Here is a 26,534-nt window from a genome sequence, read left to right as displayed (position 1 = left end):
TTCACCTGTTGCCACCTATGTCATGGGACAGCCACATCACTGGTCAGAGAATTCAAGCATTCTTGTCTAGATTTTTCAATGGCCAGGAGGAGTCCAAAATCAGGAGTGCTCCCCACATGACTGAATCAGAAGCTGTCATCCAGAAGGGGAAAAAAAAAAAAAGACTTTTTTTGGGCCCCTTTATGTAAGAAATAAAAATGTTGTGTTTGCTTTATCATCAATTCTTCAGCTAACTGTTTGTTCTTTTTCCTTCTGTTTTCTTTCTATAAAGAAATAAAGAGTTTAAACATAGGTAAGACCAAGAACTCTTTCCCGTATAATTTGATATGGTTCGTTTGCTTCCTTGTGTTTGCTTTTTGTTTTGTGCTTCTTGTGTAATGTTGTGTATTTTTATGTACCAAATATAGTAACTTTTTTATGTGCTAATTGTGTGTTGTGGATATGATAAGCTTTAGCAATTATGAAATGCAGTCAAAAAGCAACCAAATAAGCTGACAGTAATTAGAATTTCCGGGAGATGCAAGTGCAAGATAATGAACCCTCAGCGAACTTTTATCCCGACTGCTCAGTGCGGTCCATAATTGGGCTAAACAGTTGAGGCAAACTTCTGGCTTTTGTAAATGCTGGACTGGGTTCACAAAAGCTTTAATGAACTGGAAACGGGTCAAAAACTCATTTTCAACTCATTAATGATTTTTTCCCCTGGATATATGGTCATTTTAAAAAAAACAAGTTAATTGCCAATCTGCTGGTCAGAATGAATCCAACAGTCAGATGCATTGGGAATTTTCATAGAGTTAAATCACTTTTAAGGAGTAGGAAGGGCGTAGTCCAAGTAGTTTTCATCTAAATAGCCTTCGTCATTCAACTGCTCCAGGTTATCATTTAAAACAATATTGGTAAAATTCACATATATAGTGCACAACACACATATGTGTGCATATGGCTCTGGGGAGCTTCCCATTACAAAGTCACGAAAATGTCAGGACCCCAGGTTGCACTGAAATGGAGGAAAAGTGACCTTTTTATTTGGAAGAAGATAGAAAAGCAAAACGACGTATTTTAAAACTCAAGGGAATGCTTCTTCTTACTTCTTGAAATGAAACAGGGAAGGGACTTCTTCCTGATGTTACATGAGAATTAGACATAGAGAGGAGTCAGGTTTTACAGGATCATCAAAGTCTGTGGAAAAGCCATGCATATAAGCCCTTGGCCACCTCCTCCATACTCCAAATCTGGGATGCTTCTAGGTGCCCCAACTGGGCCAAGTTTAAAAAAAAAAATTAGCAATGCCCTGGAAGGACACTCTCCATTCAAATTCACATACCCCATTTGACTTTCACCATAGCCACAGATATGGAAACAAGGCTGTCCATCTACCCAAGAGTCTCTCTAAGAATCTTGGTTGGGATGGGTATGACACCATGGGGAAGAATAAGACCCCAGCAATGACTGACCCCACATCCTCACACATCTGCTCTTCTGCCAGAGTTTTTGAAAAGCTTTTTTGAATCGGGCTCCCTAGAAAGCCCAGAATTAATTATCTTGCTCATAGATAGGCACAGATGTGCAGTGCCCTCATCCTTCTGTTGATCACGCCAGCCACTATTCATTCAGTAACAAAGTACAGCATCTAATTAAAAAATGGCATGAAGTTTTCCCTTTCTGCCCTAATTTGTTTTGCATATGTGGATATTCTCTAAAGACTTAATAGCCAAAAAAAAAAAAGAAAAGAAAGAAGAAGAAGAAGGTAGGGAAGGAAAGAAAAGGAACCCTGGTAGCCTACTCTTTTAAACAAGTGATCTAGGCTCGAATTTTAGAAAGACCTTGACTTCCAGTTCAATTATGTGTCTTAATAGCAACCTGAGGAGAAGCTGGAATTAAAGATGGTCTCGATTCACAAACTGTTCCTAAAAATAGCTTCATAGTTCTTTTCTTCCTTAAATCGGGGAAGAACCCAAATAGGGGTGTTTTAATTAGTAATTTACCAGCTGATGTCTACAAGACACATGCATCCAACACAATCATCCTCTCACCTTGCCTTCACCTCTCCTATCCTTTTCCTTCCCATAATTCCAAATTACAATGGAAAAATAACTGAAAAACAAGAGGCCTGTGCTCATTTTCAGCATGTGGCATCAAAACCTTGTCTACCACCCTAGGGCAGAGAGGCATTGACTAGAGGTATCCTAAAGGCAGTGATTTAATAACAGTATAGGAATAGCATGAGCTCCTGTTCTGTTGGGAACCTCTTATAACGCGACAGACACTGCAAAGGGAAGGAACGGTAGGGTTTTGAGCCAAAAGGGACATGTGCAATGACCTGATTTTTTCATTATCCAAACCAGCAATCTAGGACCCAACACAGCCAAGAGACTTACCTCAGGTCACCAGCTGTGTCAGTGTTGAGTTTAGAGTTTCCTGTGTCTTAGTCTGTCCTGATCTGCAGCATATAGAACAGCTAGATGCACGGCAGAGATAGAGATCCAAGTCTCTGAGGCTTAGTGCCTTCCTATTAACATTTCTCACACACAAGAGAATTTCTGTCCTAGTGTAGCTTAGGGCCTTGGCAGATCTTGGTTCACACCTGTGGCCTCACTATTACCCAAATTCAAAAACTATGTCTCCTCCCTCAGTAATCCCAGATTCTGGGTGTGATATCAGCAAGACATCAAATTTCTTTAAAAAAAAAAAGTCAACTTTATTCATATCCACACTGAACAAGAGTAGAGAAGATCTGAGGTGCGGACTGGGGAATCCCTCTTGGAACCTCCCAACACAAAGTTAGGAAAACTCTAGGTTGCCCCAGTCTTCATGATCTGGTATCCTGGAAGCACTGAGAAAACATGAACTAGAAAGAAAACCTTGTCTCATGGAAGTGTTCCTCAATTCCACTTGAGAAACATATCAAACCCAAAGGGGGAAGTAAAGAAGACTGATACACACAAAACATAAACACAAAAGCAGGACCAGAGCAGAATCTTTCCTACCAGCTAAGTGAAACTGTGGTATTTTAGCACGACGGGAAACCGTGAACCCTCTGCGTAGCCTGAGGAGCTCAGGTCCAGTCAGAAGGCAGTAGCTAAGAGCCAGGACATGTGAGAACACTAAGCTGTTGTGTTAGATTCTTTCCAGTTCAATAAAGTGGAAAGACGCTAGAAATGTCTAAAGTCTTGCTAGGATTTTTGTCACCTCTTTGATCCCGTAGGCCAGCTGCTTAGCCCCCTTCTCATTTCTCTCTGTGCTTCTTCCAAAGCAACAACCCAGCACACAAGTACTATTTGGCAGTAGACCCTGTGTCCGGCTCTCTCTACGTGTCTGACACCAACAGTCGGCGAATCTACCGAGTCAAGTCTCTGAGTGGAGCTAAAGACCTGGCTGGGAATTCAGAAGTGGTGGCGGGGACCGGAGAGCAATGCTTGCCCTTCGATGAAGCCCGTTGTGGGGACGGAGGGAAGGCCGTGGATGCCACCCTGATGAGCCCTCGAGGTAAAGGCTACCAAGGAAGAAAGCCCCTTGTCTCAAGCTTGGCTTGCCTCTTAACGGGAAGTGAACTAAGCCCAGGCAATCCCAAATATAGCTTCCCCTATAGTAATCTCACTCTGATAGTTTACTTTGATGTGTGGGTGTTTAAAAAAAAAAAAAATTGTGTTTATCTGAAGTAAACGTCATTACCCACATAGACCCCAAATGGAAAGTGGGGTGGACTGCTCCTAGAGATTTTGGACTGCTGCCAGTCACACGGAGTCAGGGGGAAATGTTAGCTCCATGAGCCAGAGTGGCAACTGTTCGGGCTGGAGACAGAGCCCAGTGAGGGCCTCCAACCACTCCCAGATGTTCATGGTCGACAGTAGTGTGCATAGTCTTAATCACAGGCCCTGTCGTTTTTTAAGAGTCAAGTGAATGGTAGCAGTTAAGAATGGGATTAATTTCCAAGGACCTGGGATTGGCCAGAGGGATGGGGGAATGTTCCTAGAATTGAAGGAACTCTGTTTGGAAAGGACCAAGGATACTTAGGGTTAAGGACTGATTGGTCCTTTGAAGGCCCAGTTCTTATTAGCATTCTTAGCTACCACTAAAGGATCTGGCAGTGTGGATTAAGGATGAGGAACCTTGGGCTTGGGGCATAGGGTAAAGGTGCACAAGAAATAGAAGCCACTGTTTGCATTTACGGGGAGCGTGCTAGGACAGGTGTTCCCCCAGGGCATACTGAGTAGAGTCAAGGCTTAACTGGGAATGTTTCCTGAAGGATATATTTTGAACTGGGAGTCTGTGACAGCAAGAATCCCTGTTTCTTCATCTTGTTGTTGTAATTAGTTGTGAAGGGTATTCAAGCAATTTACTACCAATAATTTTTCAAGTAATGAACTTGGGAAATAACTTCTTTTCTGAAGAGAGCAGATGCCAAGTTATTTCCCCATTTATTTATTTGTAGACTTAGCTCATTTGCAGCCCAAAGTTCATTCTTCAGTTGGGTGGTGATACAGCCAGCACCCCAGGAATTACGCAGGTCTTAGCACAGTGCTCATGAGAAAGGGTGTTACCCTTAAAGGTTGAGAGCCACTGCTCGAAGCCTGAGCATTCGTCCAGTAAGGTCCCTGGTCCTAGAAGGTAATGCCCAGTAGAGCATCCCCACCTCTACCCCACAAGCCCTACTCCTTGCCAAGAGACATACTCCCACTGTTTGTCTTGATCAGGTATTGCAGTAGACAAGAACGGGCTCATGTACTTTGTTGATGCCACCATGATCCGGAAGGTTGACCAGAATGGAATCATCTCTACCTTGCTGGGCTCCAATGACCTCACTGCTGTCCGGCCACTGAGCTGTGACTCCAGCATGGATGTGGCCCAGGTAGGACTTTCTTATTTTTCATCACTATGCCACACCTGGCTCTTAGCCTGAAGTTCTCACCTGCAGGCTGTTTGGGTTGAAAGTGGGAGTGGGAGGAAGAAATATAGATAGAGATTACAGGTTTGTTTGTAGAAGGTTTGAGATGAACTACACAGCAAGATGGAATGAGAAATGTCAGATAGGAATGAGAGAGAGCACAAGAGAGAAAGGAAAGCCGTGGGTTGGGGGGTGGGGATGATTTCTGCTCAGATAGTGGAGCCGGTGACACACTCCAGCCATGGCAGATTACAGGGTAGGAGTTACTGTGTAATTACCTCTCTTCTCAATCATTATTGCAGGTTTGAGAATGTACTACTATACAGTGTTATATGTCAATCAGAACTTCCCTGTTAATCTGAAATGATTGCATCCTTACTATATAAACCTTTACTTTGTGCAGTAGTAAACTAGAGCAGAGCTGTCTACAATAATCTCCCAAGTGATATTATCTTGGTATGGGCTTTTATGGGGGCAGAGAAGAGAGACTCATACAGATGTGCAGCAGGAGAAACTGAACTTTCTTAGATAGATCCTCAAACATCCTGAAATACATGTTTGCCCTGTCTGTAAGGGCCTTTTCAACCTTCAGTCAACCTCATTAATTTCAGCTCAGATTGCACAACAAACTGACAGTTGCCACCGAGATGGTCACTTCAGTTTTGCAGAAAAGGCCCAGTTCATTTCTTCAAGCAAATTCTCAAATTGTAGTTCACTAGCCAGCCTGTGCATTGGTGGCCCTTGGGTCAGGCCACCTTAAATCAGCGTGGCTTCTTTTGTGTATTAGATAAAAGTGCTGCCTCGAAATGAACATAGCCTCCTTAGGCCCATAGCTTGGTGAGCAGAGGCTGTGATGGATTACATTAGCTCCTTGTGCAGTGAATTATCTGTACAACTATATATGATGACCCTGACCTTGGTCCAATCATCTGGGATGGAGAAGAGCATCATGGCTAGAGCTGGTGATCTACTCTAGGCACAGTAGATGATATCACAGGAAATGTTTGTTACATGGCCTCTTCTTCATTGTGTATATTCAACATGGGCAATGAGCAAGTGGTTTGGTGACAGACACTTCTCATATAGTGTGGGTAAAAAAGTCCTGTTCCCCAGCTGCATAAAACCAATAGATGTGTCCTCCTGTTAAACACTGGGCATGTTGGAGGCTGCTCCTTAATTTGATGCCATGTCATCCACAGGTTCGCCTGGAGTGGCCAACAGACCTTGCTGTCAACCCCATGGACAACTCCCTGTATGTTCTTGAGAACAACGTCATCCTTCGAATCACTGAGAATCACCAAGTCAGCATCATCGCAGGACGCCCCATGCACTGCCAGGTTCCTGGAATTGACTACTCCCTCAGCAAATTAGCCATTCATTCCGCCCTGGAGTCAGCCAGTGCCATCGCCATTTCTCACACTGGGGTCCTCTATATCACCGAGACGGATGAGAAGAAGATTAACCGTCTTCGCCAGGTCACAACCAATGGGGAGATCTGCCTTTTAGCTGGGGCAGCCTCAGACTGTGACTGCAAAAACGATGTCAATTGCAACTGCTACTCGGGAGACGATGCCTACGCGACTGACGCCATCTTGAATTCCCCATCGTCCTTAGCTGTAGCTCCAGACGGTACCATCTACATCGCAGACCTTGGAAATATTCGGATCAGGGCGGTCAGCAAAAACAAGCCTGTTCTTAATGCTTTCAACCAGTATGAGGCTGCATCCCCCGGAGAACAGGAGTTGTATGTTTTCAACGCCGATGGCATCCACCAGTACACTGTGAGCCTGGTGACTGGGGAGTACTTGTACAATTTCACTTATAGTGCTGACAACGATGTCACTGAACTGACTGACAATAACGGGAATTCCCTGAAGATCCGTCGGGACAGTAGTGGCGTGCCCCGCCACCTGCTCATGCCTGACAACCAGATCATCACCCTCACAGTGGGCACCAATGGAGGTCTCAAAGTCGTGTCCACGCAGAACCTGGAGCTTGGCCTCATGACGTATGATGGAAACACTGGCCTCCTAGCCACCAAGAGTGATGAAACAGGATGGACAACTTTCTATGAGTAAGTACATTTGTAAAGTATTTCTCGACAGCGCCCTATCCAAGCTGGCAGCAGGATTGACTGTCCACGTAGCTTTTAGAATTGCTCAGTCACTTTCTTTTCCTGACCTTTTTTTTTCTTAAAGATTTTATTTATTTATTTGACAGACAGAGATCACATGTAGGCAGAGAGGCAGGCAGAGAGAAAGAGAGACAGGAGGAAGCAGGCTCTCTGCTGAGTGGAGAGCCCGATGCAGGGCTCGATCCCAGGACCCTGAGATCATTACCTGAGCTGAAGGCAGAGTCTTTAACCGACTGAGCCACCCAGGTGTCCCTGTTTTCCTGACTTTAATGTCAACTTGTGGCTTCAAGATATTCATGTCCCCTCTCCCTGACTTTGAAGTGATTTGCACTGTTGGGTCTCTGATATTGAGCATCCTCCCTACAAGGGCTGGTGATTTCTTTTGCCTGCTTGCCCCTCCAGTTTCAGGATATTGGAGAGGCACAGCGCCTGGGAGAGCAAGTGCTCATTAACTTTGCTGATTATTCATGTTTGCCATGGGTGCGGAAATGAGAATCTAAAAGGCAAGATCCTGGTGGGACTCCCGTAATTTGCCAGTAGGTCCAGCAACACACTTGATTGCACAGACAGGTAGATAAACTCTGAATTTCCTCCTTAGCAGAAGCAGATCAATACAGATAAAGTGCTAGGTATATTAAAAGATGTGAGAGCTGGTCATATTTCCCCTAACAATTATCTCCTGCTTAATAGTCCTGCCGTTTGTTTTGCCAAAAAAGCTGTTTTCCATCACTCCTGCAGCCAGCGCTTGGTCACACTGCCTGCTGCCACAGGTATTAACCAGTGGGATGCTGGCTAGGGGAAATTGCTGAGACGAGATTCCCCCAGTCCCTGATGAGACTAGGATGGAATTTGCAAATGTCGGGCTTTCTGTGATTGTGAAGGATCTGGTTAAGCTCGCCTTTGGAGTTCTTGCTTGCTTTCTGTCGAGGTGTTGCTGCTGGCTGAGAACTTAGTGAGTTGGGGAGGGGCTGTTTGCAGAAAGAATGGGGGTCAAGCAAGGGAACAGAAAGCCCCATTGTTGACAACTCCTAAGTCCAGGAATTTTCACTTCCAGTTAGTTGGTGGGCAGATGGGTTTGGGAGCATGGAAAGGAAGCTGTTGCCACCTGCTGGAAATTTCCTGCATTGCATAATTTCTTTCCCTTCCTCCCTTCTGCCTTTGGGCCAAGCTGTCATTCTCGGATTTCAGAAGCATCCTAGTATCCTTCAGGCGCTGGGACTTGATCAGACTTTACCAGCCAGTGACTCTACCCCTGTAGGCACCATCTGAGTGCTATCTTTAGCTCTCACACCAGCTTGGGCTAAAACTATATGATAACCCCAACACCGGTTAGATTTTCACTTTCTAGCAGTTCCACCTAAGGACCCAGTGCATTTCAGAGATAATTTGTGGACTGACATGACTGAGGACAAAACAATGTCACTCTCAGAAGGCCAGAATTAGGCTTGACTTAGAGACCATAATAAAGAAGTTCGGGCGTGGGTCCTCCTTTAGACACTAGCTCTAACTGGGGGAGTATTTTTCCAGGAGGGGACCCTAGTTGAATTAAAATAGGAGCAAGATGCTTAAAAAAAAAAAAAAAAAAAAAAAAAAGATGAAGAAGAAGTTCACAAGTTACATGGAAACTGCATGATTGTTCTCTTAAAGAGCTGCTTTTTGGTAATGTGGATAAATCCAATTATCACAAATTCTCAATTGTAGGGCTTCAAATGCATTAGGTTTTCTTGTTTCTCCTAAAAAGATGGTGAATTCCTTTGTTGAGTACTTTTACACATGGTCAGCTGGGGAAGAGCAGCCTGCATCCCTCAAGGGCCCAGGACTCTACTTAAAATTACAACCACCCCTACACATGCATACTCTGTCTCTCTCCCTCCTTTATTTTAATCCTTACCACTTGTTACCATCTGACATACTCTGTATTTTAAACCATGGTTTATTTTTGCCCTGTCCATCATGTGTACATCACAGAAGCAGGGATTTTCACCCATTTTGTTCTTAGTCATGTCTCCAGCACCTCAAACAATGACAGACTTATAGTAGGCAGGCAGTAAATACTTGCTGAATAAATGAGTCTTTTGATCCCTTTGGCCCCACACAGGCCAAGACTGCAAAGGCTCTACTAAGTGGCCTCCAGATCCCATTACTGGAACACACAGCTCCTTGCAACTATGTGCAGACTTACTTGCAAAGAGACCTGAACCTGAAAATACTCCATGGGCAAGTTAGGACAGCTGTAGGAAACTTACTCTTCTTTGACAGTTAAAGAGAACATAACATGCTCTTTCTGTTGCCCCTGAGATCCTGGCCTCAACCCCAATCCTCTGTTCCCCAAAACTAGAATCTCCAGTTTCTACTACAGCTCTCATTAGGAAGCATGGCAGCTGACACCATCATCCAGGTCCAGGTGCGCTGGAATTAAATCTTTGCCTGGATCCCAGGTCATGCAACTCCCCATACAGTCCCGGCTTGCCTGAAGGAGTTGAAGGTATTATCTGATACTGAGTAGTCCATTAGGTACCCTGTACACAAAGACTTAAAAGTGTTTTATTTTCTTATTTTTATAGAGATAAAATTGACATACTGAAGTCAAATGGACATAGTCAACTGTACCCAAACAGAAGTGTTTTTTTATTGAGATAAAACTGACATAGTCAAATCATCAACATAATGATTTGATGTTTGTATATATCGTGAAATGACCAGCACTGTAAGTGCTAGTCAACATCCACCATTATACAGTTACCAAAAACCTTCTTCTTGTGATGAGAACTTTGAAGACTTATTCTCTTAGCCACTTTGGAATATGCAGTACCGTAATATTACCTATCCCCACACGGTACATTATATCCCCATGACTTATTTACACCTAGAAATCTGTACCTTTTGACCCCCTTCACCCATTTCACCTACCTCCCATTTCAGGTAACCACCAATATTCTCCACGTCTAGGAGCTCAGGTTATTTTTTAAAGATTCCACCTATAAGATCATATGGTATTTGTTTCTAACGTATTTCCCATAGCATAATGCCTTCAAGGTCCATCCATGTTGTCACAGGTTACAAGATTTTATTTTTTTTTTCGTCGAGTAATTTTGCATTGGACACTTAGGTTGTTTCCGTATCTGGACGGTTGTAAAGAATGCTGCAGTGAACGTGGGGTGCAGTTATCTTTTCGAGTTTGCGTTCTCGTTTTCTTTGGATGGATACCTTAAAGTGCAATTGCCAGATCATGTGGTAATTTTAGATTTAATTTGTGGAGGAACATCCATACTGTGTTCCCTAGTGTTTGCATCAATTTATGTCCCTGCCAACAGTGTGCAAGGGTTTCCTTTTCTCCACAACCTTGCCCACACTTACTTCTTCTATTTTTTGATAATAGACATTTTGGTAAGTGTGAGGTAATACCTCATTATGGTTTTGATTTGCATTTCTCATTGATTAGTGGTGTTGAGCACCTTCCCATGTACCTGTTGGCTGTTTGTGTGTCTTCTTTGGAAAAGGGTCTATTCAGAGCCTCTGTATATTTTTTAATCAGGTGGTTTGCTTTTTTTGCTATTGAATTATGTGAGGTGTTTTTTTAGTATCAACCCTTTAGCAGAAATATGATTTTCACAAATTCTCTCCCATTCAGTAAGTTGCCTTTTCACTCTGTTGATGGATTACTGTGCAGAAGCTTTTCAGCTTGATTCAGTCCCACTTGTTTATTTTTGCTTTTGTTGCCTTTGCTTTTGAGGTCAAATCAAAAAATTGCAAAGACTAATGTCAAGGAGCTAGCCACCTAGGTTTTCTTCTAGTTTTATGGTTTCGGGTCTTTGAGGTTTTTATCATTTGGGGTTAATTTTTGTGTAACAGTCAGTTTCATTATTTTGCATGTGGCTATCCAGTTTTTCCAACACCATCTATTGAAGAGACTGTCCTTTTTCTGTTGTATATTCTTAGCCCTTTTGTGGTGAATTAAATGACCATACATGTGTGGGTTTTTAATCTGGTCTCCCTATTCTACTCTATTCATCTGTATGTCTGCTTTCGTGTCCATCCCATACTGTTTTGATTACTATAGCTTTGTAATATAATTTGAAATCAGGGAACATGATGCCTCTAGCTTTGTCTCTGTCTTTCTCAATATTGCTTTGGCCATTAGAAGTCTTCTCTGGTTCCACACAAATTTTAGGACTGTTTGTTCTATTTCTGCAAAGAATGTCTTTATAGTTTTGTTAGGGATTGTATTGAATTGTGTGGACATTATAATTTCTCCAGTCCATGAACATGGAGTATCTTTCATCAATGTCTTAGAGCTTTCAGTATAAGAGGACTTTTACCTCCATGGTTAAGTTTCTACTAGGTTTTTTAATTCTTTTTGATGCAATCATAAATGGGATTGTCTTTCTGCAAGTTTGTTATTAGTGTATAGAAACACAACAGATTTTTATGTATTGATTTTTGTATCCTGCAACCTTACTGAATTTATTGGTTCTAACAGTTTCTATACATGATATCATCCGCAAACAGTTACAGTTTTACTTCTCTATGATTTGGATGCATTTCTTTTTCTTGCTTAATTGTTGTGTCTTACTCTTGATCTTAGAGGGAAAGCTTTCAGTTTTTCACTAGATATGATGTGAATCACATCACTGGATATGATGTTAGCTGTGGATCTGTCATATATGGGGCCTCTATTATGTTCAGGTACATTCCCTCTGAGAGTTTTTATCACTAGTAGATGTTGAATTTTGTCAGATGCTTTTTCTGCGACTGTTGAGCCATCCTTGCATCCCTGGAATAAATCCCACTCTCAAAGTACTATTGAATATGATTTTCTACATTTGATTTAAATATGAATACGATTTGAGGACTTTTGCATCTATATGCATCAGAGATATTGGTCTATAATTTTCTTTTTGTATGGTGTCCTTGTCCTGTTTTGGTAGCAGAGTAATGCTGGCCTCATAAAATGAGTTTGGAATAGTTCCCTCCTCTTCTGCTTTTTGGAAGAGTTTGAGAAGGATTGCTATTAATAAGTCTTTGAATGTTTGGTAGCATTCACCAGTGAAGCCATCTGGCCCTGTAGTTTTGTTTGTTGGAACGCTTTTGATTACTGATTGAAACTCCTTAGTAGTAATCTCTTATGATCCTTTGTATTTCTGTGGTATCAGTAGTAACGTCTCTTCTTTCATATCTGATTTTGAGTCCTGTCATCTTTTCTTCTTGGTGAGTCTAGCTAAGGGTTGTCAATTTTATCTTTTAAAAAACCATCTCTTAGTCTCATTGATCTTTTTACCCTCTATTTCAATTAAATACCTTTTGTTTGTAGTCAGAAAACAAATCAGGCATACTGGTTAGAAATAATTCCTAAAATATGGGAACATACAAACATATGCAGAAAACTATCCTTAATGTTGAAATGTCTGTATTTTGAGAGAACTTCTTCCACACATACTCATTTTTCACCTCTGTATACTATCAGGAATATATTTCTGTGCTCCACTCTTTCTACTCAATAATATATACATTTTTCATCCTAATGGATAGAAATCACTGTCATTGTGGTGCCTGCGTGGCTCAGTGGGTTAAAGCCTCTGGCTTTGGCTCAGGTCGTGATCCCAGGGTCCTGGGATCAAGCTCCACATCGGGCTCTCTGCTCAACAGGGAACCTGCTTCCTCCTCTCTCTCTGCCTGCCTCTCTGCCTACTTGTGATCTCTGTCTGTCAAATAAATTTTTTAAAAAATCACTGTCACTAATTTTGATGGCTTTAGAGGTTTCTACTTTATGGATATATCCTTATTTAACAAATCTCTGACAAATGACCACTTAGATTATTCTAACTTGTCACTATTAGTAAATAACATCTTTGTACACCCATCTGAGAGGCAGTTTCTTTAACAGATTAGATGACAAAAGGGAATCCTGGAGGGCCTGATTCCCGTCTGTGTATACCCGGAAAGCCCTGGTGGTGTAACCACTATAATGTATTATCTGTACTACCCAGTGCCTACTGCTCTGGGCAAATGATGAGGGTAGAGCCAAACCTGGGATCCCCACTCAAAGCTCTCCCCTCCCCACACCCTTTGTCCAACTGGCCTTCCAGCTTAATGTGGTTCTGTTTTCAGCCTTCAGACATCTCCAGAAGCAAAATTTCTTATCACGTTTTCTCAAATAACTTACCAGTTCTGCATTCCTTTATTCTCAAACTGTTTGCCAGGCACCATCTGTATTTGCTTTTGTAGTCCTCTGTGACAAAGTCAAATAAGCCACGATGGTTCTGTTCACTGGCTGTCCTACATGCTGTACAAGATCCAGTCTCCAACACTCAGAACCAACCAACGTTGTCCTTGTCCCCAGTCAAGAGGGAGTCACACCTAGAGGTCAAGTCAACTACTTTCTTTGTTCCTCCTTCCTCTCCTCTCTAGTAACATCTCATGTGGGAAAGCTCAAAGGCCTCTACATCCAGCCCTTAAAAAGAGCTTCTTTCTTATGGCCTATGGAGGGCCCAAGCTTGCTGATTACAATGGATCTCCCAGAATAGGAAAATGTTCTACCAGTGGGACACCAAGGCTTTTTGCTAAAGGAGATGGAAGCAATAATTCCACAGTTTAAGAGAAGAGTAGAGATGATATTCACAAAGGAGAAGGGCCACTCTCAGGGAACTTTCTAGCAGCAGAACTTGATCAGGTATACCTAGACTCGGGGGCTGAATTCAAGTGAGTCATCATGAAAACAGTCTAGGAAGGCTGCTTGGGGAGCGTGGTTTGTTTGGGGCTGCAAAACCAGAGAAAGGGGTATAGGCAGTCAGACCAGCGATGCTTGAGCCAAGGCATGGAGTTTGCATTTGGCCCAGGCTGACAATCCAAGCCTAGGAGGTGGCAAGTGGGATGAAGTTATAGGAGTATGGAAGAGGAAGGACATAGATGGTCTACAATGCCAAGTCTTACTGATTCTGACAAGGAGCCTCAGTGTGATACACTACTCAGCCACTCTACCTTCCAGTCTCTCTGGCTCTTGTGTGATTCTGAGTGGTGGGAAAGCCTTCAGTTCCAGTAACTGTGCTTCCAAACCAGTGTGTCTGTCCTCCAGCTATGACCACGAAGGCCGCCTGACCAATGTGACACGCCCCACGGGGGTGGTGACCAGTCTGCACCGGGAAATGGAGAAGTCCATCACCATTGACATTGAGAACTCCAACCGTGATGATGATGTCACTGTCATTACCAATCTGTCTTCAGTGGAGGCCTCCTACACAGTGGTACAAGGTAAGCCCCCTACCCACTAAACTCACCCACAGACCCCAGCAAGCCTGGGAGGACTTCCAGAGACCGGGAACACCCATTAGCTTGTAATTTTAGTCAAGTGTCCACTGTAAACAAATTCTACAAGAGGTCAGTCTTGTAGAAAATGACTTAATCAGATTCAGGAGAATGTCATCTATACTAAATGAAATGTCTAGAGCTTTGGGAATGTCTATGTACTTCCCTGAAAATGTCAGTTGCCATCCCCACTTGGTTTTACCTCTCCATCATCAGCACTCCCCACCAGCCCAACACACACAGTTACCTTCTCCAAGGCTCTTTATCCTTTTGGCTACACATCTTCCTTTTTTGGCCACATCCTGATTCTTCTTCCAAGCACTTGTTTGTTGGGTTGATTGCCCTGGAATCAGAGCCCTTTAGCAATCTCTTGCCCAGACTGGGATCTCAAAGGTTTCTGACCACCCCATAGTTACTAGCACTGTTTGACATGACACACAGTGAGGGACAAGCACAGGAGCTGGCAAGAAAAGGAATTGTGCAGATTAATTTTTCTTTTAATTAAGATATAATGTCAGTGGGCTAGCCCGTTGTCAGAGGATAAAAGTGTCCTCTCAGTAGATAAATGGTGACATTTCTGGACTATTATCCCACGACAGAGCCTGTTTCAATGACTCTATTTCTGCTCTGCCAAATGATTAATGATGTAGATTCTGTCTTTCTGCATGATGGCTGCAGTTGCAGGAGTGACAGATACACATTTGCTCACTATCCCAAAAGCCAGCGTCTCGAAGCCAGCCAAGCTGGACTCCTTTGCCCAAATAATCAGGAAGCAATATATCTATAAAGGAGTTTCAGACTCACGTTTCCTTCCTGGAACTTTTCGATAAGGAAAAAGGTCACAAGTCTGATTGACTAGTGTAGATTCCCTTTGGGAAGATAAACACATGTTATCAGCAACCACTAGCTCAGTCTACCTTACGCTGTTTGAATCTCCAGAGTTCTGTTGAGGAGAGCTAGCATGGTGGTGGAGTCCGCAGCAGAAGCATGAAGGCCAGAAAGGGTGCTTTTTCTCTTGATTTGATCTGTAGCTAGACCATCAACTTCAGGTTAGATGGTAGGCAAAAGGGGAAAAAAAAAAGAAATAGTCTTTTTTTTTCCCATTTAAGATAAAATATATATGTTAAAGATTAGGGATTTGATTGACACAAATTGTGTAGGCAATAGACATCTTTAAAGGTACTATTAATAGTCTTCAGTGAGTAAAAGAAAAATATCACAGCATAATTATTTTCTGGAGTGCCACATATTAATAATGTTTTTCTTTCCACGGATCAGTAGCATCTCTGCTACTCACCTTAACATTGTATGTGTGCTAATTGAAGGCAGCCTTAGACTGACAGCTGCAAAGTACCATGGAAACCCATAAAAATAGGGGTTCTGTTCTCTTATGACTAACAGAGTGGATAATTTCTTTCCCTACCCCCACCCCCACTTACATTTCTCCAGATCAAGTGCGGAACAGCTACCAGCTCTGTAATAACGGTACCCTGAGGGTGATGTATGCCAATGGGATGGGTGTCAGCTTCCACAGTGAGCCCCATGTCCTAGCGGGCACCATCACCCCCACCATTGGGCGTTGCAACATCTCCCTGCCCATGGAGAATGGCCTCAACTCCATTGAGTGGCGCCTAAGAAAGGAACAGATTAAAGGCAAAGTCACCATCTTTGGCAGGAAGCTCCGGGTAAGTGGTTCCACCCAATATCACCCACTAAGTAGTAGGGGATACACCTTTTCCTCGGGAGCTGAGGCAATTTCCCAGGTCCCAAGCCTCCATTACTCCTTTCTTCCATGGGAAAGACAAGTCTTTCTCCCACAAGACAGAAGCCCTATCCCTTTGGGAAAAACCATGTCTGTTTACTAGGAGAGAAAATGGTGCAGATTTACCCTCCACTCTAGCTTGGGATAGCTGCAGTCTTCTTGTCACACTTGCTATCTGCTCCCTAGACTCTCACTCTTTGGCCAATTCGACAAACTACTTGGTGCCTGGTGCCAGCTTTGTGTGGAGTAATTTGATGAATACTGGAAGAACAGAAATTTTAAAATGTACTCTTCACACACAAGGAGTTAACAGTCCAGTAGAATATGTAGGCACAGGGTAATCCAGTGGGTTAAGTGAGAGAAGTGGGGCACCTGGGTAAAACCTCTGCCTTCAGCTCAGATCATGATCCCAGCATCCTGGGATCGAGCCCCACATCGGGCTCTCTGCTCAGCGGGGAGCCTGCTTCCCCCTCTCTCTCTGCCGGCCTCTCTGCCTACTTGTGATGTCTATCTGTCAAATAAATAAAATCTTTAAAAAAAAAAAAAAAAGTGAGCAAAGCATCCAGGGCCTGACAGAATCAGAGGAGGAGATATCACCCAGCCCAAGGTGATCAGGGAAGGCTTACCAAGAGGAAATCACAAGCAAATCACCGCAGAAATTTTCAGCCAACCATAGCTTCCCCAGACTGGGCAGCTTATCCACAAAAAAAACTAACACGCAACACTCACTAAGGACTTTCATGATGCAAGCTCTATGTTACATGCTTTACTTATTTTCAACAGTCCCCCAGAGGGACTTCCCTCTGTTTTTCAGATGAGGAAACACAGGTTCTGGGAAGCTACATAACCTGTCCAAAGGCACCAGGGCTAGAAAATGGCACAGCCAGGACCCACTCCCAGTTCCATCTTTGTGTCTGCCTCACTTGCCCATATCCTTCACCACCAATGATGGAATTCACAGTCATCCAGATAATCTGGGTCCTGCCCTAGTCATTTACCAAGCACTAGGAGGGTCTGATTCTTAATATCATGCTAACCCCTTCCCTCATGGCAGGGAAACCTAGGGATCCCAGTCCTCATCAAATTCAGCACACATTAAATACTGAGCACCTACTATAAGCCAGCACCAGAAGTCAATATGATACCCCAAGTAAAATCCCTTCCCTCATGCCCCTGATGGTCAAGGGTGGGGAAAGGAACCAGACAGGCAGATAGGCAGTATACTAATGAATAACTAAAGTAACTGCAGATTAAGATAAGTGCTGGCCTGAGAGTAAACAATGCAGCCCCACAGGGTTTAACCACTACTTGGGAATCACACTTGGGTAATAACTTTGGCTGCTATTGGGTCGAAATCCACCCCACCCAGCCTATCTCCCCACAGGGCCAGGCCACTCCATATTAGGATTCTGCCTTTGTCTAGTTGGAGCTCTATTCCTCACATTAGGTTATCAGCAGTCTCCCATGTTTTTCTTCCTATGCTGGTATTTGCAAAGTTGCAAACGGCCATATCTTCCTAAAGACAAAAATGAAATGAGATTAGTAGCTAAATCCTTAATGACTGGATTTCAGGGCTGTATAATTGATTTTTGATATGCTGCACTGTAGAAGTTGATTATAAGTAGTAATCGTGCTTTTTCTCTGATAAATCAGTTATGCATTTTGACTAAGTTTGCAAAATAAAGATAAATGTGGCCCTTAAAATAAAATGGCTATAATCCCAACTCTGAATATTAAAAATCTTAATAATGATACTTGTGGTAATTAGCAGAAGTTAGGCACGCAAGTCTTATAACTGAATTTCTGCCAGGGTTAGATTTGCTGGCATCATGTTTATGCAAATCAAAACACAGCTTTATCTATCAACACCTCAACATTTAATTGTCTGGTGTTAGTTCCTGTAACAATAATCACATATCCATTTAGCTCTCTTAAATGAAAATCACTATGAGATTATAACAGGTTGAGTGGACTGAAAATGTAATTTGAAAATGAGGGAGAAAGCCTGGAATTTATTTGCATCTCATTTATTTTAATTCAATTCATAAATTGTTTAGTGAATGAAATAAAAGCAACTCCTGGAAATTGCAGGGGAGCAAGTGGAAGAAGGTGTAAAAGAAAGGGGGAGCGTGCTGTGGATGAAGAGAACTGGGGAGTGTCCTTTTAGGTTCTCCGGGAGCCCAAGGCAAGGAGGTTTGCAGCCCCTAAACTAAGGGTATCTGTTGGCGCGCACAGGGCAACAGGCTCTTCTCACTTCCAGGGCTGACATTTCTTTTCCCTCTGTCTTGATTTCCACTGTCAAACAGGGCCCTGAAATTTTTCATTCATTCCTTCAGATTACTAGAATGGACTCTGAGGAGAATGCTGTGTTTTACAACGGTCATCGTTTTCCTGTGTATAACTAATTCGTTTTTTTTACATTTTCTCTTTGCTTTAAGTCTCCTCTGTATGTGGGCTGCAAATTAAACCAATACTATACATTTTTTTAAAAACACGTTTGCTAAGTGCCAACTCTATGCCAAGCACTATGGAGTGAGTAGACTAGAGAGAGAGAAAGAAAACTAAATCCTTGCCAGCAAGAAGTTTGCATTCCAGTGGAGAAAGCAATGTGAATCGTGTGGTGTAAGCTGTAACAGAGGCAATGTCACAAGGAAAGCAGTAGTTGGTTGTGTCAGGAGAGGATGGACTGAGGCCAGATAACAAATAAGTCCTACAATCTCAGGAGCTTTCCAATCACAGTGCAGAGAAGGCAAGCAGCTCGGCCTCGTGGGGACTCGCTGTGTTGCTGTCCTGTGATCCCGCCACAGTAGGCAAATGACCTCTTGGGTTGCTCTGGAAGGACAAGGGGCTGAATGAGCAGAGCTGGGCATGGCCTGCATCACTTCACCTGAATCACAAGACAGCCTAGGAAATGTCGTCTTTGTGAGAGCCTAAGGAAAAATAAAAGGAAAGAGTTGGTGAACACATAGCAGGGTCTCTGCCATCTTGATCAGGAAGAGCTTCGGGACTGAAGAGTGGTAGGAATTAGCCTGGCAAAGATATGGGGAGGGGGTGATCAGATCAGAAATGTTCCCTGTGACGCAACAGAGAGGTCAAAAAGGGGAAGAGCATTTCAGGAAACCTTAAGTCAGGTGCGCCAGAGGGAAAGGGAACTTGCAACACTATGGTACAGAAAAAGAATGCATCGGCCAGAGGCAACACATGGAAAGGAATATTTTGCTAGGATGACATTTATCCAGAGGACTGTGGGGAACTGTTCCAGGTTTTAATTAGCAGAGTGATGTGTTGGGATGTGTAGTCTTAGAAAGACTCTCGCGTTTCCTCAGGTGTGGAGGAAGATAGATTAGAAGGAGACAAGATAGGAGGAGAGGGACAGAACAAAGCAATTGCAGTAATCCAAACAAAGAACTAAATCACTAACAGTAAAGAGAGAAAGTCGGGGGAGGGAGGGATCTGAGAGATACTTAGCATACACAATTAACAGGATTTGATAAGGAGCAGGGTTGCTGTATCTGGCTCTCCTTTTTAGGCTCCCTCCCCACAATCCTATGGACTAGGAAACTGAGTGTCTAGCCTCTGTGAAGGAGAGAAACTGGGGACTGAACCCCAAGACAGACGTGTGACATTCCGGCAGACCCAGCCCTGCTTCTTAATATAGGGGAAAAAACGTTGCTCTTTCATGAAAAGCAGGGAGTTTGTAGAGAACTTGTGGTGCAGCAACGGAGGAGATCAAGCACTGAAGCAAGCTGACTTACCTCTCCCAGGTGCCATCAAGCTTCTAGGAGTCTGGCCATTTGAGTGATGTGAGGAGCAAGGCTAAGCTTCCCTAGAATTCAGAAGAAACCAAAAATCCCAATGAAGCTACCATGATAGACCCCAGTGAAATTCTAAGCCACCCAGGTAGTCCTTCTTCCAGCAACCTAGTCAGGGACATCTCTTGGGTGAGGAACACGTCAGCAGCCTTTCCATATAGGCGAGTAAAATGTCAGATGGTGGACGGATAGACCAACAAAGAACCTTCTACCAGAAGTTTTATGATGCTTTGGCAAAATTTAGTGTGTTAGTCCGTTCTTTCCAGCACAAACTCAACGTGAGACTCATTTTCATCATGTCTCCCAAGGTTGTCTCAAGGAATCTCATTTGAAAGATTTTCTACTCCACTCCTTTCTCTGTTCTCCCTGGCTTTTCAAACACACAAAACGGTTCATCAGGGCCCCTGTAAGCTACGTGAGCACTGCACCGCCGTGTCCCTGATGACAAGTGCCATGTGATAGGCACTCAGACAACAGGTGAGGAGGGACAAGGGGATATCCATGCCCCTTTAAGGGTCCTCCCTAGAAGGTGCATGTGTGTGTGAATTCCACACCACCCCCCAATCTCACCAAAGCAGGCATGAGTTCACAATCCCATTTTCCTAGTATCTGTCAGGAATCTTCCCATTGCAAAACACAGGAAGCCCACTCAGACTCGCATAATAAGAAAGGGCATTCATTGTCTTGCCTAATTGGGCCCCCACAAGCCCAAATGATGTCATCAGGCTGACACCTCTTTTTCTCCCATTTTTGTGGTCCCCTTCCATCCCCCAACATTATTTCTCTTGGCACTTGAACTAATTTTCTCCCACAGTAGACCGGTGACCTCGTCACACGGGAGTCAGGCAGAGATGGCCAAAGGTGACTTCAGGCTGACATCAGCTTAGCTTAGTGAATGCAGAAGAAAGGATCTCCCACACCACTTATACTAAAAAAAACACACACACACACACACACACACACACACAACCCCAGGAGACCGACCTGGTACAGATGCAGGTCTATGATTGGCCAGTACAAGGTCAAGGTCACATGTGGACACATGTATCTTGTGTTGGACATCTCAGTAAAACCACCTAAACAGGGAAACCTTACAGAAAGGGAGTGCTGCACCCAAAGAAGGAAGGAATAGGTTAAATCACACACACACACACACACACACATGCGCGTGCACACACACCAGATATATTCTACACCCTCCATCCCTCCAGAGCCTAATCATAAGGCAGACTTCTGGTCCTGAAGCTCTGTTCATGTATCATTCCCCCCAACCCCCAACCTTCCCCACCAGCAAGAGGAGAACAGAAACCAACCTCTTCTGAGATTTAAAACTCCTGCTCTTCCCTGAAATGGATTCAGTGCATGATTCTCTCTGAAAAGGAAGCAGACATCCACCCTCTAAGATGTTGCCTCCTGATTACGATTTACATAGAGATAGCAGAAGCAAAAAGCAACTACATGTATAGGTAGCAGAACAAAAGAAAAATCATTTCCAAGATCATTTTTCATCATGATATTGGTATTAGTGTCCTTCCCAAGAAGAGGTGGGAGCAATTTTGTTAGGGTTTCCGTATGATTAATAAGACATTGCAGTTACCCACTGGCTTGTGTTAGTTTGACCTTTGTGGCAAATGACAGTGACCCAGGAGCGAGGTGGGAGGCAGCTGTGCGTGCAAACACACACATGCACTCAGTTGTACATGGAGCCCGCTGAAGTAGCTCTGCTAATAGCCACAGTTACCAAGAAAGCCTGGGCTTTATCAGTCCCTTCCTGCTGCAGTGCTCTCAATCTGCACTGATATTTCATATTTCAAACATCTATGTGTCGGCAGTGTAGGAGGCACTCAGTGTATACAGGTGAAGGAAATGGACAAGACTCAATGTTACACTGTGAGCAGTGCTTGTGCAGACAGGACTTGTGATAAATTTAATATCAGCTTAAATAATATAGAATTAGAAGGGCAAGCCTTTGCAAACATTAAACAATGTATTCCCCACACAAGTATTACTTTTGGCTGACTTGCTATTTTGGACTGTGTGGTGGAAAAGTGGAAAGACCCTCCTGTCATAGCAAAGGGAAACAGATAATAATCAAATAACTGATCAAATAATAGAAAGAAATTGTAATGGGTGCTACAGAGAAAAATACAGGGTGCAGGTAAGGGGGAATATCTGATATAGGTTAGGCCACTCTAAGAGAAAGATAGCTGAGCTGAGAACTGAAGAGTAGGAACTTTCCAGGCATGGGATGGGAGGCAGCCTCCTATTCTAGTGGATCAGCATGTGCAAATGCCCTGAAGCAGACAAGACTGTTGTGTATACCCTGAGCGGAAGGAGAGCTAGTGTGACTGGAGCAAACCAGCTGGAGGCAAGGTCAAAGAGACAGGCCCTTAGTGACCTTGGTAAGGATCTTAGAAATATACAAGTCCTCCCCAGATGGACACATTGGTGAATGAAAAGGACCATTTATCTGCAGACTAGACTATCTTCCTTCTTAGAGGCTAGGAGATACCCGACATGCTGGGATTCTGGAAAGTTCAGATTGAGAGGGGACAAGTACAAAACCTATTCAGGTCATCCAGGCTGAGCCTACATACCAGATGCCTCTCTTCTCTACCAGCCCACCGACCTCTACTAGAATATTCCCACAGCACCTGAAATGAAGTTCTCTGCCTGTGAGGGGCCTTTGCTTACTATACAAGCTTTCACTTGTTGACTTCCCAACTGGGATATTCTCCCCAACCCTTTCCTTGCCCTCACCTGTAAAGTCTTAGTCATCCTTCAAGCTCCCACTGACACAGAACTTCTTCTAGGAAGTGGTCCTTGTGAGCCCAGTTCTAAGTGTCCTTCCTCCTTCCCATAGTTTTTTGTGTTTGCTCTCATTACAGCATAATGTTTTCATGGTTGGCTCCTCTGACCTGTAAGTTCCATAAGAGCAAGGACCATAAATGTCTTGCTCTATCTTGAATGCCGATCCCAGTAATAAGCATACCGTAGGTGCTCAGTAAATATTTAGTGAATTAATAAATGGGATTTTAAGTTGACATCATGAAAATCCACTCTCTCTAACTTCTATTAATTCCAGGTTTTGGGAGCCTCCCAGAATGACTCTAATTGTTCTTTGGAATGAAGCCGTTTAGTTATTTGGAGATCACAGATGTCCTAGTCCCATTTTCTCTTCCCAGTTTTCCACATTAGAACCTTAGATCATGAGAGTTGCCATGGTTCTTATACTGGGCCCCATTCAACCCCCTTATTCACAAATGTGTGCTGAGTAACAATGACTTTCAAAAATAACAATGGACACTAAGAAACATAAGGTCCCTACCCATCAAAGGCTCACAGGCCATTACAGATGGAAACTGAGGCATTAAAGGTGAAAGACAGCTTTGCAGTGATAAAACTAATCAGTGTCAAAACTGAAGAGTCAAAACTGCAGCTCAAACTTAGGTCTTTCCTGGGGGTGCCTGGGTGGCTCAGTGGGTTAAAGCCTCTGCCTTCGGCTCAGGTCATGATCCTAGGGTCCTGGGATCGAGCCCCACATCGGGCTCTCTGCTCAGTGGGGAGTCTGCTTCCTCCTCTCTCTCTGCCTGCCTCTCTGCCTACTTGTGATCTCTCTCTGTCAAATAAATAAAATTCTTTAAAAAAAAAAAAACAAAAAAAACCTTAGGTCTTTCCACCTCTCTACCTCACCATCATCCAAAACAGCAAGTCATCCAAAAAATAATGTTTGCTTAGAGAATACATTATTTAATATGTTTGCGGAGGCTTACCCTTCTAATTATGCATTATTTAAGCTAATATTAAATTTATAGCAAGTTGTTTTGTCTGCACAAGCACTGATCCCAATGTAGCATTGAGTCTTCTTGCATGGCAACAGGGGGGAGCGGCTTTAGAAATCCCAGAGGACTGACCCAGAAAGGAAATGAAGATGTCCTCTAGGCCTGACTTTTCCTCTGGGTAGGTGACTACCTAAACTCGCTAAAGCAGGAATTCAGCTTTTAAATGTCTCCAGCCGTGGAAAATCTCATGCCTTCCCTCACTCACCTTTTTGGGATTTCCCACACTCAAAACATGACAGGCAAAGTGTTCCTCCGTAAGTCTAGCTGAAACCTCTCCTGCTGTGCTACAATGCCTTTTCCTGGAGGGGATCCAGCCCAGTGTTAATTTCCTCCTTCATGTTTCTCGAATCACCAGCTCCCGTCATTGCCCCTCGAGCTAAGTTAGAGTCACTGGTTATGGGCCCAGCAGGGCCATTTTGACGACAGCGTTTCCTTTTCTCAGGGTTTTTTACGAGCCTCCTTGTGACAGGCATGTACTTGGTGAGATCAAAACATTCTGGGGGGAGATTCCACAGGGAAAACTACTTCCCAAAGTCTGCCCTCTGCAAAAATAAAAACCATGCTAAATAGCTGAGTTTTATTAACTGGGGAAGCCAGGCTGAGGAAAATGCCCGATAATTAAAAATAATGGCTTCCTTACAAACACAAAATTGTATTAATTTAAAAATTGGTTTCTTTATCACTGAATACCTACCAAGCTGGCTGGGAAGGGAATTGTGCTGATCCTGGCAGTGAAAATAATTCAAAATAACTTTTATGTTCTCCAGGAAGCCTCAAGGTTAATTTAAATATTGTTAGATGGGTAATTTAATTCAGAATAAGAGAACAGTGTGGCTAAATTAAAGCTCCTGAACACTCTCAAGTGGGGGCAGATGCCCATGAAGGACTGAGCATGCTTGTCCAACCCTCCAACGCCCCACGGCCCCCAGCCAAGGCACCTCCTTTTCACAAATGGCATGCTCATAACTAAAGACACTTGATTAGGCTACACAACAGACCTGAACTTTCAGCTGCCAGTAAGTTTATCATTTTTGATTATTAGAGGGATCGGGCATTTTTATACGAATTGTACATTTCAAAAGTTGACTCAGAGTGACATGACCAATATGGCAACCTCAGTCATTCCGGACTTTGTCCCCCATCACAAGAATAACAATTATTGATGGACAAGACACCACTGAGACAATCCTAGAACATGGGGGTGAGGCCACAGAGACCAGGACAGAGTGGAATAGAAGTCTAAGAGCAACAGCTACACACTGACCACGTTGCCCCAAGCCAGTGTCATAGCACACAAAGAGGTCTCCCTGGAGTGTTTAGGTAGGTCCTGCATAGGGGGATGAGAGTCCAGAGGGGACATCCAGCGCCCCCACCCACGCACACACACACATACAGCATTGTGGGTTACTTTGTGAAAGCCCCTACTCTGGTCTTACCCCAGAGTTTGACCCCGAGGAAACTATGATAAAGAAGGAAGGCAAAGCTTGCAACAGCCAGCACACAGATCTTGGTAGACCCAGTTCCTACACACAGAGCCCAGAGACTACTCTCAACCAGCACCTATCTGCAGAACCGAGTTGTTGGTGCAGTCCTACCACGGAATTTCAGCAGGAAGCAAATCTGCCGGATTCAGGGCCTCACATGAGGATTTTCACTGGCCCTGGAGCCCTTGCCCAGGCAACAGAACTGAATCATAACCCCATGTGCTCTAGGTGTGGCTCCCAGCCCTATCTGACTAGAAGGGCTGGTGGGAACACTTGAAAGCTGAATACCCCAGTAATGACAAGGTGAGAGGAGGACAGAGCTGATCACTCCCAAAGCGAAACCAGTACCAGACAGGGAGTGTTCCCCTGCTATGCCCACACAGGAGTTGGTTCACAGCTCCACTCCCTGTTTAGTACAGCTCCTGGCCATTGCTGACCAGAAAGCCCATGCAGCAAATTCTGTAAGTTCTCAGAGCAGGCCCTCCCACCTACCCAGGCAAAGGAGCCGAATCAAAGCCACACCCACTACTGAGTGTGACTCCCCACCCTGACTGGCCAGAAGGGCTGGTGGGAATGCCTGGAGGTTACATACCTCAGCAAGGTCAAGCCTTGCTGCATACCTAGAGGCAGGGACACAAGCTGATAGCCTATGGAGCAAAGCCAGTGGCTGTACTCAGCCTTGAAACTTGGAGCAAGGGTCGGTTTGAGTCAAAACCACAGAGAACCTTACAAGCTCTGGAACAAGTTCTGCAGCACCAAGGAAACTAATCTATAGCCTTACCAAGGCACCTAACCAGAGCCCAAGGGGAGCTGCAGAGCCCTCCTCACAGCAGCACTTGAAGAGAAGGCATAGTCCCTGGTTTTCCCCACCTACAAAACAAAAAGAATGGGCCCACCCAGACAGAGAATTCAGTGAAAACTCTTCCCTGTTAAGGAGTCTCCAAGCAGGCTGTAAAGGACCTAGATCCCATCATGCTGCCCTTCCGGAGCAGAGAAGCTGAATTCATAGCTCCATCTAGGGCTGAATATAGTACCCAGTCCCAAAAGTGTAGTAAGCCTGACCAGAGAACTGAGAAACCACTGAGCTCATCCTATAGCCTCAGCTGGGCAAAGACCCAAGCCAGTACGCTGCTTCAACTTTTGTCAACCAGCAGCACACTCCCTCACCACTGACCTCAAAGCTCAGGCAGTTGCCTTGTCCAAAAATTGACCCTGAAGCAAGCAAGACACACTTGCCTAAGGACCTAAGGACGTTATCAGCAGGCACATCCAGAAACCCAGACTGGGCTGACTGGGGAAGAACTGTCTCT

At 43.9% G+C, this 26,534-nt stretch overlaps 1 protein-coding gene across 9 annotated transcripts in view; it reads left to right on the top strand.

Annotated features, from left to right (window-relative positions):
• The window catches only part of TENM2 (teneurin transmembrane protein 2), a 1,882,184-nt gene that overhangs the window by 1,816,462 nt on the left and 39,188 nt on the right, over nucleotides 1-26,534 (top strand). For 8 of the 9 annotated variants that reach the window (XM_082724104.1, XM_082724103.1, XM_082724105.1 and 5 more), the window contains 6 exons: nucleotides 272-292; nucleotides 3,257-3,489; nucleotides 4,698-4,852; nucleotides 6,088-6,962; nucleotides 14,095-14,270; nucleotides 15,774-16,009. In XM_082724104.1, the coding sequence (XP_082580230.1) occupies nucleotides 272-292; nucleotides 3,257-3,489; nucleotides 4,698-4,852; nucleotides 6,088-6,962; nucleotides 14,095-14,270; nucleotides 15,774-16,009 (1,696 nt within the window). The remainder of the gene's footprint in view (nucleotides 1-271; nucleotides 293-3,256; nucleotides 3,490-4,697; nucleotides 4,853-6,087; nucleotides 6,963-14,094; nucleotides 14,271-15,773; nucleotides 16,010-26,534) is intronic. The other variant, XM_082724108.1, reaches the window with a different exon arrangement.

The sequence above is a fragment of the Mustela nivalis genome (assembly GCF_964662115.1).
Source record: "Mustela nivalis genome assembly, chromosome: 3".
NCBI classification, from domain to species: domain Eukaryota; kingdom Metazoa; phylum Chordata; class Mammalia; order Carnivora; family Mustelidae; genus Mustela; species Mustela nivalis.
This window is presented reverse-complemented; position numbering and strand designations above follow the sequence as displayed.